Source organism: Mustela putorius, unplaced genomic scaffold, assembly GCF_011764305.1.
Source record: "Mustela putorius furo isolate JIRA1106 unplaced genomic scaffold, ASM1176430v1.1 tig00000228_pilon_pilon_pilon, whole genome shotgun sequence".
NCBI classification, from domain to species: Eukaryota; Metazoa; Chordata; class Mammalia; order Carnivora; family Mustelidae; genus Mustela; species Mustela putorius.
In genome coordinates, this window is record NW_025421322.1 from 33,946,709 (window position 1) to 33,963,668 (window position 16,960).

Consider the following 16,960-nt stretch of genomic DNA (forward strand, 5'->3'; position numbering starts at 1 on the left):
TTCCGAGTCCCTCCGCCCCAGTCCTGCAAGTGCAAACCTACCTCGCTTGTAAGGGCCGGATCACAGGTCTCCTCCGCCATGGAGCTTTCCCAACTCACCCCAAGTGGGGGAATGTCCGTCCTTCCCCTGAACTCCTTTCCTTGCCTCGGGCAAGAGCTTTACGCATCCCCCAAGAGGTGCACCTTCAGGCCCTGCTGGGGTGGGACGACAGGGCCCGAACAACGAGGGTCAAGTGCACGGGGCAGCGGACTCCGGCTGCTCTTCAACCAGAGCAACGACCACGTCCGTCTGGTCACCTGCTCATACACCCGAAGACATCACGTGCAGGGTTCACAGAGGAAGCAAACCTCGACCCCAGTGAATCAGATGGTAGGTGACGGTGTCGAGAGAGCCAGGGCTGGGCAAGGTGCAGGAGGACTTGCCCTGACCCCCATCATACTGTGCAGAGGCATGGGTTTGCCGGGGCGCCCGGACTGCCCCTCAAACAGTGTGACATGAAGGCTTCTGTCTGCCGACTGCTGCCCCCAAGGACAAAGCAGAAAGCGGGGGTGCAAGCCTCTCGGCTCCAACAAAGCAGGTGCCAGGCTCCCGGAAATGAAAGTATGACCGTTCCCCTCCAACCATGGGCCGCAAAGCAAACCCTACATGGTTGCGGGAGGAGGGGCGGCGTTGTCTGCGTGTTAAGGCTTTGGATCTTGGATGGGGAGGTTCTGGGTGGGACCTAAACCCAAGATCTTGACTCAGACGGGGAGGCGCAAACCATCCAAGCTAACAGAGGAACCGGAGAACTCAGGCAGAGAACGGTTTTATTCTACCCACCACATCTCATAGAATGGGAGGGGAATAGTACAAAGTGCATTTTTTTTTAAGCAAAAGAACTCTAAGACATAAGCTAAGCCCCCACCTGTCACGGGAGTGGGAGGGTCATCAATTGCGGTTACCGCACCCGGTAACAAGTGCCCTTGATTCGGGGGTGGGGAGGGGAGAATCTTGTAGATAAAGCCAGGACCCCCTCCCCTTCTTCCCCCAGGAGGTGATTTAAAACCGTAAGGTCACTTTCTCTGTGCTGGCTGGCTCCCTTTCATCAGGCTGCAGAGCAGTCCCAGAGGAAGGTTCGGCACCTGGACAGGGTCAGTAGTTGGGTATGACTTGGGACAGATGCTGATGGGGACTGGGTCCCCGCACGAATCTCCGAGCAAAGGGGCAATGCGGTGTGGGCCATGTGGAAGGTGGTTGCAAAAGTCTTTCCAGAAGCAGAGGATACAGAATGGGGGGGGTATGCATTTGTGCTGGACGTGGGGGCCCTGTGTTGCTGGTGATGCCAATCGCCCTGCCCACCCAAGGTAGGACAAGACACCCATGTGGACTGGGCAGGTACGGCAGAGGAGCCACGGAGAGCGCCCATCCGTGGTGCCCATCTGACGCTGCATGTCCTCTAGAGCTCCTGGGCCTGCGGCCCCAAGGCCTGCTCCTCCATGGGCTGCATGGCTTCCTGCACGTAGACGATGAACTCCGAGGCCTCCCCGCCCTGAGTGTAGACAGTCACCGTCTCGATGCCCTCCACGTCGTCAGAGGACACCACCAGGTGGTGCTGCTCAGCCAGCTCCACAGAGGCCTGCTGGAGGGTCTCCTGGATCATGACCGTGTGGTTGGAGCTGGGCTCCTCGTCTGTCACCTGCGTGAGGGCAAGAGAAAGGTCACACAAGTCCTGCTTCTGGGTCTGGCCACAACATGAGAATCACAAGTACCGCTTATGGAGTATCTAGTACGTTCCAGGAGCTTGTCCCTACTGCACGCCAATGCTCTATGTCCGCTCTCCCCGCTGGTTCACGGATGGAGACAGCAAAGCTCAGTGGCAAAGCCCAAGTCGAAACCCAAAGCCCAAGCTCTTCTCTTGACGCCAAGCTGCCTCCAAGGTTTGCCAGGGCTGCCAAAGGTATGAGGGTTGGTAGGTAGCGTGCGGGTGATTTACTGTAACCGTGTGGAAGGTTAGCTGGGTGGCTCCTGGAAACTCCTAGCTGGTCCGTTTGGCAGTGAGGAAGGGCCTAGGTTTATCCTGGGTTTTCTGTCCTTCCACACACTGTGGGAGCTCAACTGCCTGCCTGAAGATGAGTCTCACATTAACAAAGAGTAGATTTCCCCGCAAGAATGACTTCCCCCGGCTGCTGTCCATCAACACCCGTGCCTTAGCCATGGCGGGAGTGGCCCGCTGGGGGGACCTGCCGTGGGGCTGGGGGGGCATCTGTCGGTGGAGGGGACCTGAATTCTACAGCCAGGCCTTGCTCTGCAGCTCCAAGCAGGCAGATTCCAGACAAAGCCAATTCCAGCTAGTGCCGAGGCCCCGCACCCCGACCCTGTGGGCTCTGGCCTATTTTAAATAACCGTCTTCGATCTTCAGAAGAAAAATAATCGAGAGAACATGGGGAAGACTCGGGAAGACCAGAGAGCCCGGAGCTGTAAAAATAATGTAAGGGTTAGAGCAGGAGCCCAGAAGTGGGTCTGCGATGGCTTAGGGAGGGGAGGAAGAGCCCTCAGGTGTGTGCAGGGAGGTCAGGGAGGGGCCGAACGGCAAGGTGGGAGGAACACATGCCCCGTCCTGCACGGAGCACGGCTCGGACTGCAGCTCACCACTGTCCGCGGGGCGGCCAGCCACGCACGCTGCTCCCTCCCATCTGTAAAACAGGGACGACTGCGCGCTCCGGAGGATGGCTGGGAAGGTGAAGGAGATTCTACATGCAGAGTGGGTGCTTGAGAACACCGCCGCCTCTCCAGTGCCCGCAGCACTCATTGAACGGTACTTTCGTGAACAGCGCAGCTGAAAGGTGCGCTGCATGTCAGCTCCTCGTTAGTCTGGCCATGCTGCCAAGCCTCTGTCATCATAAAAGGTCCCAGCAGACTAAGCTCTGTGCAGACGGGGCCCGCGGTATCCTGGCACCGCTCCTTCCCGGAGCCAGGCTGGCCGCACACACAAGCACTCAGAAAGTGCTGAGTGACGATCTGCCAGGTACTGGCGGCTGTGACGGGCACTGCGGGAGTGGCCTGGTGGGAAAGAGCCAGGAGCAGAGCTGAGATGTTCCCATCCAGGGCTGGGGAAGCAGGGAAGGCCTCCGGAGGAGAAGTGGGGATGGGTTCCAGGAGACGGGCAGAAGGACCAAGGGCTCCTAGGACAGCCAGCAAAGGTGGGTGTGCTCAGGTGGCCTCCGTGAGCGCCCCCTGCTGACGCTCCGGCTTCCCTCCGCTCCGGCTTCCCTCCCAGCTGGTGTCTGGCACAGGATGCACCCCAACCCCCAGGCCAGTCAGCTCAGTCTGAAACACCCATGACTCCATGCTTCTTGGGAGGGGGTGGGCCTCCCTCTAGCCCTGTGCTATACCATTCAGGGCAGGCTGTGTCAACAGGGGGGTTATCTTTAACTGAGAGAAGAATGGAAAGGCACCTCTGGAGCGGGTATCACACACAGCTATGGATTGGAAGGCACTTCTAATTTGGACTGAAAGAATTCACCAGAAACCAGAGAACTATCCTGAGTGGAAACTATGAACACATTTAGCCTGATTTTGTTTCTCCAGAGTGAGTCAGGACCTTTTTTCTTTCTTCCCTTAGTGTTTGTTTCCATTTCATTTAAATGGGAAAATGTACTGTGAACCAAGGCTTTGGAAGTAAATGTTGATTTATTTCACACTGAAAGAGGGTGCCTGCCAGGAGGCTGGGGAAGGGTTGGAGGGACACACAACGAATAGATTTCTCCTCGTAAGTATCAGGAACTTCTGCACCAAGGAAAAGGTGCGGGGCCAGGGCAATCTGTTTTTTGTTTTGTTTTGTTTTGTTTAAGATTTTATCTATTTATTTGACAGAAAGAGATCACAAGCAGGCAGAGAGGCAGGCAGAGAGAGAGAGAGAGGAGGAAGTAGGCTTCCCCGCTGAGCAGAGAGCCCAATGTGGGACTCGATCCCAGGACCCTGGTATCATGACCTGAGCCTAAGGCAGAGGCTTTAACCCACTGAACCACCCAGTTGCCCCATGGGCAATTTGTGCTGAGGTCCCAGGACCCCCCACGTGCAAAGCCAGCCTGCTGCACTTGGCATAAACAGACAACCTGAGCTCTGAGACACAGATGCTCCAGGGCGTGCACCATGATCAGAGGGCTGTGACTGCTATCAGAGCTGAAGCTTGAGCTAAGGAAGCAGTCACAACAGAAATTCCCACTGGCTAAAATTCCCATCCCTCTGAACAACGCTAACACCACGTGGGCCCCATACTGACAAGGGCCGAGAGCCGTCTACAAACGAGGGGACCCTGCGCTGGCCTTCTGTGAGCAGGCGCTGCGGCCTCCTGTTTCCAGGACAGCCGAGTTCTCAGATACCACCCAGTGGGGACAGGAGCGTGGGATTTCGAGGTGACCGGGAGGCTTGCTGCCCACAGATATGGGGAGGAAGACAGGCAGAAACCAAGATGAGGCCACTGGGCTTGAAATAAGGGGAGATCACGTGCTTCCTCTGGTTCATCAGAGCCCAGGGGCTGCTGCTTCGTGGAGGCTGGTGCTGTCTGCACATGGTGGGAAAAGGCTTTGCAGGCAGAGAGCAGACCGTGAACAAAGAGCAGGCATGTGTCCCCGGTCCTGCCAAAGTTGCCGGCCACCTCCCAAGCACCACGCCTGCTGGACAAAGTGCTGTCTTCCCCCCTTCCAGAAGGCTCTCCACCATCTCCCACTGCTGGGCCAGCTTCAGCTTTCATCACTGAGACCCCTCCCCAGCTTCCATAACCCTCCCCTGGGCTCTGAGCCCTCTCGCAGATTCCAGGCTCCTCTCTGGACCCCTCTGCGTCGACACTCTGCTCCTGGCTGAGCCAAAGACATCGAGCTACGGACCACAGAGCCGTCTGCTCCTGGGGAACGAGGGGGGGGGCCTGGGGACATTTGTCCAATGTGCCAAAGTCACAGGACAGAGGGAGTGCTGGGAAGGAGTGGCAGGCGAGGTCCTGAAGAGCCCCTGTCACCAGGTGACGGGCTGAGATTTCATTTACAAAGGAAAACACGGACAGTTTTCAAAGGAGGGCCTGCGTCACCGGCTCCACAGCACCTGCCGATGGAAACTCACCTAACGTGAAAGGCTAAAACTCACTGAGTGTTACACTTCCCTCACTGCCCCTTTAAATATTTATGTTTATCTGTCCATATCACCCTTTCTAAGTATGAAGTCTATGAAAAGATAATCCTTTCTCCTCCCCCCTCCCCAATTTTCAGCTCCAGGCTTTTGTGCAATGAATCACCATTCAATCCGTCCACTGCTAATTATAAGAGCACAGTATACCTTAGGGCTTAATTCAGCAGAAAGAGTGATGGAGACGAGGGTGCACGTGCCTTCCACAGACGTCCCGCACTGAGTACCCTCCTCGGCAGGCACAGGCGTACCAGGTCACCTTACTGAGTCCCCCAAACAGAACTAACAACAGCTAACAGGGTCCCCAAAGCCTGGCCGTCACCGGCCATGGGGCAGTGCTTACATTTTCATGAGCTTTCATGGGCGAGTGGCCCTGCCGGCCCTCCAGCTGCCACGGGGGAGAGAATGTTGCAAGAGGAAGACTGACTGGGGTGGGGGGCTAAGCTCGCTCCACAGATGGGGTCTGTGAGGCTCTGCAGGGGGAGCCCCTCCCCACCCTCACACATACCATGGCTCATGTTCCTGCAAACCATGGACCTTCCCCATCCGTGGAGCCCAGCATCCCCCTGCCCGCAGCCCCTCGCCCTTCACTGAACGTGTGCTGGCCGTGTTCGCACAGCATCTCGTGCTGGGCATTTCTGAGTAAAACCGCCAGTGGGCCAGTGACTCATCCAGGGTCACACAGCTGGAAAGTAGCAAGAGCGGGACTGGGTGACCGCTCATCTAGAGACCCGACTCGGCTGGTGTGGTGTGACAGCGACGGATGTGATTACACGTCGCAGATCACCGACTGACTGGGCTAAATCATTACTTCACGCAATCCAGTCCCTTTACAGCTGCCTGCAGAGCACTCAACCATTTCCTCCATTCAAAGTGATCTCTCTGGTTGCTTAAACTATTAGCTCAAGCTTAAAACTGTTCCCCACAGTAGAAATACTACGGCTTCACGATGTCATTATCCCCTGAGATGGGTGCTCCACTTTCCTCTAACGCTGTATCTAACGTATCTTCCAGCGAAATTATGAGCAGCATAGATAGCTTGATAGAAAGCCTTGACCCAGGGGACTGTACGAATTATTCACTAAATCAGGCTCTGAGTTCTGCAGCTCTGCCCACCTCAAGTGTTCTTCTAGAATCGAGACCAGATGGCTGTCAGGCCCAGGCACTCTGCTGGGCTCCATTCTCGCTAAGGAGCATTCGTCTGCCGACGCCCGGTCCCCCTTCTGGCTGCCAGCCCCCTCCCTGTCCGCTGATGGGCAAACACTGATGGAGACTGGGAACGTGAGACATGGCCGGTGTCTCGCTGTCTTGTTTCCTCCCTCTTCCCCTGCCTGCCCTACGTGCTCCCCTTCCTCTCCAGTACCCTCTTCACTTCTCTTTGCAAAAACGAACCTAAGCAGGCAAACCTCTTCCTCAACATTCAAGAAATTCCCCAGAAGGGCCCCTCGCTAAGGAAGAGGGGTTCCCTTGCCCACACATGTGTGCGGCGCCCCAGCGGAGCTCACATGGTGCTGATTCCCAGTCTGCCCTGCACAGATTTCCTCGATACACCCGCAGCTTCTGGAAAGCAAAGACAGGCTCCTCGGTCCCAGCCCAGTGCCACAGTACTGGTAGGCCCACGGGGGGCACTCGTGGTACCTTCACAGCATTCCGTGGGCGGAACCTGGAAGCCACGATAGACAGAAGAGCCTGGCACTGCCCCCGCCTCCAGGCCAGGCCACAGCTGGCCCTTGTTTCTGTCAGACAGGAGACCACCCCAAGCACAGGGGGGCTGGCAAGAGGCAAACTGTCCACGGAAGGACCCCTTTTGGGTCCCAAAGTCCCCGCGGCCCATCTCCTTACTTCACAGGAGAGGAACCAGGCTCAGAGAGGAAACAAGCTGCCCAGGACACATAGCTGGAACCAGAAACCGGGTCTTCTGACTTTTGGTCTGAAAACTCTCTGCCCTGCACCAAGTGGCCTCACACCAGACCACAAAGAGCGCATCATGCCTCCCACCCAGACAACCTCCTGGTGTCCCAAGCTCGTGCCAGTCAGAGGGGCTCCGGGCCACAGAAGCTCCTCAGAAGCCCGACCACCTCAAAAGACCCCTGCATTGTCAGCGCTGGCGGGCACCAGAATTCCCAGGCAACTGTTGGGCCCCACTGAACCTAGCGCATTATTTAAACTTGGCTCCCAGCTCAGAAATAAAAGACGAGGAGCAAAAGAAAGATGTAAAACTAAGAGAGGCCCTAAAATGAAAAGAAACCAAAAAGACACCTATCAGATGGCCTTGCTTTACGTCTGTTCACTTGAGGACCCTTTGGAATGAAAATAGCACCAAAGCAGCTCCACAAGGATGCTGCCCAAAGGCCAGGGCTGTCCTGCAAGCCTGCTGCCCTGCACGGGTGTGGGGAAGGCCATGCACACCTTCAGTGGGGGACTTGGTCTGGGGGTCTCTAGGGCAGGGGTCCTTTGCATTTTTAGGGGGAAGAAACCCCCCTGTCACCTCTGCCACTGCAGGAAAGATCGCAGCCCTCACACCTCCCAGCCATCTTCAGATATGCCAGACCATGTTCTTATTTATTAGACCGAGTCTGGGGGCACAGCCCTTTCTCAGATGTCGCTAACACCCTCGAGAGGGAGGACACCCAGGGCTGCAGGCCAGGTGATGAGCAGAAAAGCCCACCCGCTCTCCTCCTGCTGGCACCGTGGTGGTTCTCAGGACCTGCCGAGAGCCTGCAGCATCCCGGGCCCACGGCGCTGCAGGCGGCAGATGAGACACAGATGCCATCAGAACGGCAGAGCCACTGTCCAGAGCGTCGAATCACAGGATGTGATGAGCACCATGACGGGCAGGGCTGCCGGAGGCCAGGCATGGGAGACGCGAAAGATCCAGAACAACAGCTGAGCTCCCAGGAGGAGGTAAACTGGAGGAGGCCACGTATGCATGTGTGGAGTGTGGATGCGTACATGCATGCATTTGTGCGTGTGTGTGTGTGTGTGTACATAGGCAGGGTGTGTGTGTGTGTACATGAGTGTGGGCACACATGTGCATGCATGAGGGTGAGGCGTGTGTACATATATACAGCCGTGCACGTATGTATGCATTCCTGTGTCTAGAGGCAGGTGTGTGAATCTGTATACGTACACAAGTGCAAAAACATGTGTGGGTGTGCATATATCTTGCATGCATGTGTGTGCACATGTATATGGGCAGGATGTGTGTGCCTGTGTCTACAGTGTGGGTTTGGGTGTGGAATGACCGTACACAGGCCCCTGAACGTGTGTCATGCTCCTCCTCTGCCCTTCCTGACGCTTCCTGCTATACCTCTCAGCCAGCACCGTACGACATGACTTCCTTCCTTGTGCATCTGTCACTTCTCAGAGTGATCGTAACAGGCGACCCTTTACTGTTCCCAGAGCCTTTCCAGAGTCCTTACCTCACTGATTCTCACACAGTGCTCTGAAGAAGGCAGGGCAGAGACGACTGCCGCCCTGTCTTTCTGAGAAGCGGTTCCCCAAGTGTATGAGACCCCACAGCTAGTAACAGGTGATTCTGGAATGTGGAATCAGGTAAGACCCTCTAACAACCTCTGTCTAGCATTTGGTGGCTTCTTGTGACCCTCCTCCCGAGGGGGAGAGACAAGGACCTTCCTGCCCTGGCACCTGCCCCCCCGCCACCTCTCCCCCACTGCCCATGCTCATCTCGGGTTCCTGAGCACACAATGTTCTCTCCTGCCCCTGAACCTCTACCCCTGCCGTTTCACTTGGGTGAAGACCCCCCACCCCCGACCATCTTTCCCTTGAGAACCAGTTGTGCGCCCTGAGCCAACATGCCCAGAGCTGACCTCCATCACAAGGAGCTTAGCCATACCTGGCAGACAGTAAACAGCGAATCCCTGTTTTTTGGATGACTCACTGAAAAAATGAGTACAGGGCAAAAGTCTACAACACGTGCCACCCTTGCTAAAAAAAAAAAACAACCCACCAAACACTGCAGAGCTGAGAGGGTGCCAGTCCCGGAGAGGAGCCACAGCCCGGGACATGGGTGAGGCCCCTTAAAAGCCTGTGTCTCCAACACACAGCGTCACCAAGGGTGTTACCGCAGCCACTGCACGCTAGGCCACATCACACGGCACTAAAGGGAACGTTTCGGACGTTTCAGCTCAGAGCCAGGGCCAGGGCCCTTGCCTTGTGTGGGTCCTGCCGCACTCAGGGGTCCACGGGCAGGTGGAGGCTGTGGCCCGGGTGGGGTTCCCAGAGGAGCTGGCCCTGGTCCTGAACACCATGCAAGGCCCAGAGGGCGGACCCCTCCCCAGGTCCCTTCCGCTGCAGGAATTCTCAGACTCCGCAGTGTGCTAACAAGAGAGCGCTGCACATAAAAAGTCGCATACAACCAAACGACAAGAATGACAGAGAGCCCTGCAGTCGATTCTTTTAGGTGAAACATTCCTCTGTGCGTGTTTAAGCTCTGAGGAAGAAGTCTCATTTTTCCCAGTAATTGAGGTTTCACTCACTGCTGAAATTATAACCAGCAAGAGCTTCCTCTAGCGTTGCCAGAAGCGGGACTGGCAGACCCACCTCACGGGGTTGGCAGGCAAACACGTTTACCCGGGCTTAGGTGTGGTGTTGTCTGCGTCAGAGACAAAGGGACGGTGGTAAACACTGTCCCAATTTACAGAAGGAAGAAGAGGTACAAATGGATGTTGTTTATAAGAAAACCCTGTAAATTCCCAACTCCAGAAATACGTATGTAGATCCAGGACCAAAAGAAGGGTATTATGAGCAAGAAACTTGTGGCAACATTGAAAGATATTCACGGGCAGGGAGAAACCGTTCCATGCATCAATGAAGATTTAAAGCCTTTCAAAAAGGACAAAATGCACAGCCAGGGAGCAAGGCCGTGACTCATCCTTCCTGGGGAGACGGCGTAATGCTTCGCCTCCGCCCTATTTTTCTCTTGGTTGTAAGTAGACAGTAGATGTTCTTTTTTTTCTGAAAATACTGATCCTATAAACAGTCCAAAGTCCAAACAGGTTGTAAAGACAGCTCGCTGCAGGCAGTCGCTGCCATCCCCAAGGGCGTCCTGGCTCCCAGAGGCGCTGCGGGATCTGGGGGGCCCACCCCGCGGCAGGCCCATTCCAAGGCACCAGGGCATGGGAGCCCTCCTGCACATAGCGCCCTTGTCCACAGGGTCCTGAGGGCCCACCTGCAGAGAAGGGAAGGGCCAACTCTCTTTGCTGTGACGGGGCACGTGGAAAGACGGCCCTACTGGCCCCATGTCTATCACTGGACGAGGATATTTGTGTGTTGGCCAAACCGGCTCACCCTGCAGAATGGATCTAACGATAGATATCAGGGCAGCGAAAATGGCTAAGACATCCGATCTTTCTCGAACTTCTCAAGGGTCTAATAAGCACAGTTTAGTGTGGCCTCAACTATCAAGTGAGGCAAAAAGAATCCTTGCCTTGGAAACTGCGGCAAAATGGGGTGTACAATGTCCTCTCTAAGCACGTGGAGAAGCAAAGGATGACGGGGCTGGTGCCTGGGCAGGACAGGTGGTCTCGTGTGGCGCTCACGACGACCAGAAGGTGCCATCCCCCCGGGGCGGGTATCTGATGCCCGTGCATGTCCCCTTCCAGACTGTGCCCGCACAGCACCCAGCTCACAGCCGGCGCGTGACACACATCTGAGCTGAATTATTCAGGAAATACTGTAAAGCTGAACTCAAACAGAAGCAGACACACTCCCGGTGACAGGGAAGGAGGAACGCAGCAGCTTCCCACCGCCTGTGAGTATCTTTTGATATTTAGACAAGTTTATTGTGCATAATGTTTCCCTTTCTTGACCTTTAAGCGCACATGTATTGGACTTTTGTTTAGTGCCAGGCCCTGACCAGGGCGCTGTGCTTCCCTGCCGGGCGCCTCCCACCGGGAGACTGGCTTCTCCTCACAGGCCCCACCCCGGCCTGTGGGCCCAGCCACAGATGGCAACTCTCCGGGTCACATTTCTCACCGAAACCTCCCTGCGGCACTTGGAGAACACTTCCCTCAGCCTGTCACTCAGAAGACAAGCCCTCCACCCTCCTTGGTTTCTCTCACAACCACCCCCAGCAACCACCCCTGGCCTTCCTCGATCCTGCCCTGACAGGCTCGGCAAAGACGTGGTGACATGCAAGACCCCCACTGCTTCCGCCCCCTGCCTTGTTCTGCCATCCCGCGGGCCCCCCTCTGTGCTGGAACCATGTGACTTCTTCTGTCAGCGGATGCACTCCCCACAGCCCGTGGCCTCTAGCAGTTTCCCCGGCCTTTTGTATAGGGACCTGCAGCCTCCGTGAGCCTGAGCAGATGAGGAAGTGAGCCCGCAAGAGCCTGCCGTGCCCCTCCCGGGCACCCCACAGAGCCACGGACCCCACGGAGGAGGTCAGACCCCCAGGGGTGCAGTGTTTCCACGCTCTGCTTCAAGAATGTTTACCACAACAAGTCTTAAACTGTTTCCATCACTCGTCAAATGTACCCGGGTATGTTCATTAGTAGCAGAGGGGATCCAAGAACAGAAACAGGAACTGTGGGTCCATCGTCCTCAGAGCAACGAGGCAGTGTTGATACCCACACGCCCCTTTCTTTGCCATTTATACTCGTCTCTATGAAAGTCTGCCAACCTTGGCTCTCCCTGGAACGCCCTCCTCCCTCTGCCTGCTCTCCTGTCTGTGCCCCTTCTGGCGCAGAACCCCTTCCCTAACTCCCCTTTACTTTGGGCAAGTGGCTGTAGGATGTCCTCGGCCCTTCCATGCCAGTCGCCCCCCCCACCCCCCCTGCCCTCTCTGGTGGAACTCCTCAGAAGGGCTCAGCAGCAGGGTTGGGAAGGGGGTCAGACTGTTTCCAGCCACAACCATGTTTGTCTACATGATGCAACTGTCTGTTTCCCTGTCTGGACCAAGCAACGGATGCTCCTATGAAACCCTGGGACTCCTAACGCCAAGCACAAGGCCTCGAGAGTCATATTAGTATTTGTTTGGACAGAAACTTCCAGAAGCAGGAACAAGTATGACTGAATTCGACATGCACAGGAAGGGGATAAGGAGCTACGGCACTCCCAGGACGCGAGCGAGGATGTACTGAAGACGCCCTCAGAGTCCACGCGGGTGATCACATGTGATCTGCACGTTAGCCCCATGGAGCAGGTGCTAGTATTTCCCATTTTACAGAGAAGAAAACAGAAGTTCAAAGCAGGAAAGTGTGTTGTCCAGGGTCACATACCAGTAAGGGGCAGGCTGGCTCCCTTTTAGCCATGTGTCACCTTCCCAGCTTTGCCACGCACGGGCTCCTCCTCCACCCGTGTGACATGGCCAGGGCGACGCTTATGAGGTGGTCTGCCCAGCAGACGCCCTGCATGCGGGGCCTCCGTCTCAGAGGCCTGCACTTCCCGAAGCCCAGCACCACAGCGGCTGCCGCCCAAGAGGTTGCTCAGGACAAGGCATGGGGAAGCCACCCTGGGCCCACCCAGCTTGGACACCCAACATCGGATCCTCTGTTCATGATTCTCAGCACTCAGGAAGCCTCCGAACACGCCAGGCCCTGAGCCAAGTGCTGGAGATCCCACGGGGACGAAGAGCCAATCCCACTCTCCACGAGCCCCCCATTGCGGAAGGCAAAGGTGTGCATACGGGCCTGTGACACTGTGGTCTGTGACAAAGGCCCCAAGAACAGTAATGAGTGTGGCACCCCACCCCCCAACACACCTCCTGCTTCTCCACTGCTGGAGGACAGGAGAGCTCTCCCACCCAGGTGCGGCCCCTAGGTCCTACCTACTCCGGTCAGAGGGGAAGCCTGGAGGTACCGATGGCCTTCCTGCTTCCCCCAGGAGCAGCCCCGGGCTCGCTCCTCACTCCTGCCATCTGCAGCTGGCGGGAGGTGGGGGATCTGAGAGAAATGGCCGCCACGGGAAAGCAGGACTCACACTGGGGGCTTGTCAGGGCCCGTCCCCTGAATTGGTGGTCCGACTGTCCACCTTCCTCCCCAGTTAAAAAATGAGGAAGGGGGTAGGATCCAGGGGCTGCACCTGGGTGGGGGCCAGCGCTCTCCTGTCCTCCAGCAGAAGAGAAACTGGGATGTGTGTGTGTGGGGGGGGGGTGCCCCACTCGTTACCGTTCTTGGGGCCTGTTATTCATGGCTTTGCCTTCTGTGTCACAGGCGGGGAGGCTCGGTGAGAGTGGACCTGAGCTCTGAGCAGAGTCCCCCACTGTGCTGCACGGCTGGCCTGCCGCACGTGAGCCGCCCTTCACTCCTCCTCTGCATTCCACGGGGCTCCATTCCTATCCCCGCCTAACCAAGGACCACACAGGGAGTGGCTCAAAACACAAAGATACAAATGCTTCTGCTTCTAATGTCAGGGAAGTTTGCCACCAGGTGAGGAGGTTCTCTGCTTTCAAGGGCTCAGTGGACTAGACCAGGCCCACCTGGCCACTCCTCCCATCTAGCAGTCAGCTGACAGCACAACCAGAGGAGCAGGGCTCATCCCATCTCCAGGCTCCGGAGAATACCGACGTGGACTTGAGAGATCGGAGAGGGTGGGGCGTATGGCCCTGAAGCGGACATGAAGCAACAGAAGTGAGCGTCGCAGAGGCAGGTGATGGGCATTCTGGGCAGAGGGACGAAGGGAACAGAGGGCCAGCAGGCAGTCCGGTGGGCAGGTGCCTACGAAGCAAGGGGGTGGAGGGAGGCAGGAGCGCCAGACTGCTATGGGAGGCCACGGGGAAGTCCTATTCCCAGTCTACTGGAGACTTTCCAAGTTACTGGTGGTTTGAAGTGAGAGATGCTGGAATCTCGCTTACCTTTGGAGGAGCTCACTCCGTGTGCTACGTGGGAACAGCAGCAGGGGTGGAGGAAAGGAGAGCGGTGAAGAGAAGGTCCCTAAACCAGGCTGGGGGGAGCTTCTCAGGCTCTGTCTTGCACATGAATCAAGGGTGACCAGGGCCAGGGTAATGTGCAGTCTGACATGGGGGTGTGGGTTGGAGCCAGACCCTCTGTGTTTCTAACAATCTCCCTGAAGCTAAGGCCACTGGCCCAGGGACCAAGTCTGGAGCAGCCGCTGCTTAAATAGAGGTGGCAGCCTTGGGACATGGGGATCTGTGAGATGTGTTGTGGGGGGAGATCCCACGACAAGGGGAGGACATGCTGACAATCACGTGTGGGGGTAACGCAGACGCCCGGGTTTCGGCCTGAGCCCTGGAGTGGAGAGCGTGCACTCACAGGATGGGGGCGCTGAGAGAGCTGGGGAGGGAGGGCTCTGAGGTCCCAAGTGCTTGTTTGGGGGAACCCCTCTGAGCAGTATGGAGGCCACTGCTTCAGTGGGAATGATAAGCGGACCCAGCTGGCGGCAGCACTACCCCAGGACACACTCCAGGAAGGCCAGGGCCACATTTCCAGCGGAGGGGGTCCCCAGCCCTGGCTCCCCGTATCAGGGTTCTTGCAGCCCTGCCTTTGCCACACACCAGAGGCAGAGTGAGTGATCTCTGCGGGCCAGGGCAAGCGGCAGAGACGGGAGGAGTCGTAAAATCCACCTGCCCCAGCCCAGGCTGTGATCGGGAACTAGGCACCGGCCAAAGGCAATCAACTCAACGGTATGGAAACTCAAACAAAGTCGGATTCTGCAAACAGCACCAACAAAGCTACAGCTTCCTGGGGCCCAGCGGCAGGAAAATCAGAGCTTAGGGAAAGGAGGAGAACAGAGAAGAAAAGTTCAATGGACTGACCCCTCCAGGCTGGCTGAAGATGCTCTATATAACAAGAGGGCCAGAATGAAACTGGGAAACCTTTATCCACTATTTTTTCAGACAATTTCCCACATGGCCAGAGGAAGATCATGGCACTTATTTTTCCTTTAAAATTTCACAAAGAAGTGGAATTTTCCATCACTACAAGGGGATAAAGAAGCTCAGCAAGTAATAAGAGAGACAGGAATGAGGATGCACTGACGTCTCTGGAAGTTTTATTTAAAATAAAAAGAAAGAAAGACTCAAATGGCTACGGGAGTACTAAGGAAGGCTTACAAAGGACAAGAGTTAGCATTAAGTGACAAGGGAGAGTAACCCACTGCCAGGACCCCGAATGATCTATTCGTCCCTGGATCTACACAGCAAAGGTCGCCGTTCAGCAGCAGCAGAATGACATTCTGTAAGGCATGCGAGCTCCAAGAGTACTGGAGAGGAGGCTACCTGGGTGCGTGATTAGGAGCGTGAGGTAATCAAAGCTGGCAGGGTGCCAGGATGAAATAAATTGGACCGCCCAGTTCTGTAGGCAAGAGGCAAACCTCACTAACCAAAACGTGTTAACAATCGGTTCTGTTACAGTAAGCAAGATGGTAACAGGAAAAAAACAAAGCAAGCAGTCCGTGCCACTTCATAATTCCATAAAGCTCGGGACGCCTGGGTGGCTCAGTTGGTTAGGCGGCTGCCTTCAGCTCAGGTCATGATCCGAAGGTCCTGGGATCGAGTCCCGCATCAGGCTCCTTGCTCGACAGGGAGCCTGCTTCTCTTGCTGCCTCTGCCTGCCTCTCTGCCTGCTTGTGTGTACTCTCCCTCTATCTCTGGCAAATAAATAAAATATTAAAAAAAAAAAGAATAAAACTTTAAAATAAATAAATAAATAAATAAATAACATAATTCCATAAAGCTCAAAAGGACTGGGTATAAAAGAGAAAACCTGTCCGTCTGGATTGGCAGCATCTATCAGTGTTTTAACACCGTCTGGTGTTAGACCATCCATGGGGCATATGCCCTCGGCCCCTGCAACATGCCACAGATGGGATTGCCGACGAAAGACCTAGGACTGCCTCACTCAGGCCTTCCAAAGGCATCTGAATCCCTCATGACTATAATTCCCCTACAGAACCAGTACGCACTGCACAGAGCCGGCGTTCCCGTCACACAGTGAGGAGTGACACAATACACAAACAGCTACGCTTACCAGCCCTTCTTTTAACATCATAGACGCCTATTCCTGATCTTCTGGGAAGATGCCTCACATGAACCACAACGATGGCAAAACCACCGTGACGGGAAAAGGAGAAGCAACAAGACAACTGGAGACGGCAGGGTTTCACTGTGACGCAGAAGGAAACCCCCTATTATAACGTCTCATGCGCTGCGGCAAACGACCTGAAGACAAACCAGGTGCCAAAAGGGGAGACGAGGACAGAGAGAAGATGGGAGAAGCTCTGTGATTTCTACCACATGGGCGGCGCTGAATTCAGGGGAAGGTCTGCTCACCATCGGGGTCAGAAGGTGTCTCCCGCAGGAACAAGAAAAATGCATTAACTCACCAATTATTTGACTCAAATGGACAACAAAACAGAAGGGCATCTCCTCATCCCTTGTGTGGGGGAAGAAAAGGGGAGAGGTCTCAGCTTAGTCCTGCTCTGTGACAAGGACAATGCAGACCGCTGGTCCCTTCTGTGACCTTTTGAGGACTCCGAGAGCCTTGGCGCCAATGCGATTCTACAGTCAGGTCTCTGGCTGTGCACTTCAACAATCAAACGGACAGAATGTAGTGACTGTTTGAAAAGAACGCTGGAAACAGATACTGAAGCCTCACATCAGTCACATTCTAGACGCCCCCCTCCCCCGAATTTTGACACAAGTATTATGAAAGGCTCAACATCCCAGAGGAGGAGGCCAGTTCTGGGCTCCCCTACCAGCAGAAACACGGGCCGTGAGGCTTCTCCCTCCCAGAGGCTGCTCTGGAGAAGCGCCTTCTGCAGAGCGGCTTCTCCCACCAGATGACCTGGTGCACGCAGACATCTGAGAGGGCATCAGGGAGAC

The 16,960-nt window shown here is 55.7% G+C and overlaps 1 protein-coding gene across 1 annotated transcript in view; it reads right to left on the bottom strand.

The window, feature by feature from the left end:
* Positions 1-789: 789 nt before the first annotated feature.
* Positions 790-16,960, bottom strand: part of ZFAT (zinc finger and AT-hook domain containing) — a 183,220-nt gene continuing 167,049 nt past the window's right edge. Inside the window, exon 16 of the mRNA XM_004743593.3 lies at positions 790-1,675. Coding sequence (XP_004743650.1) covers positions 1,436-1,675 — 240 coding nt within the window. The 3' untranslated portion in view covers positions 790-1,435. The remainder of the gene's footprint in view (positions 1,676-16,960) is intronic.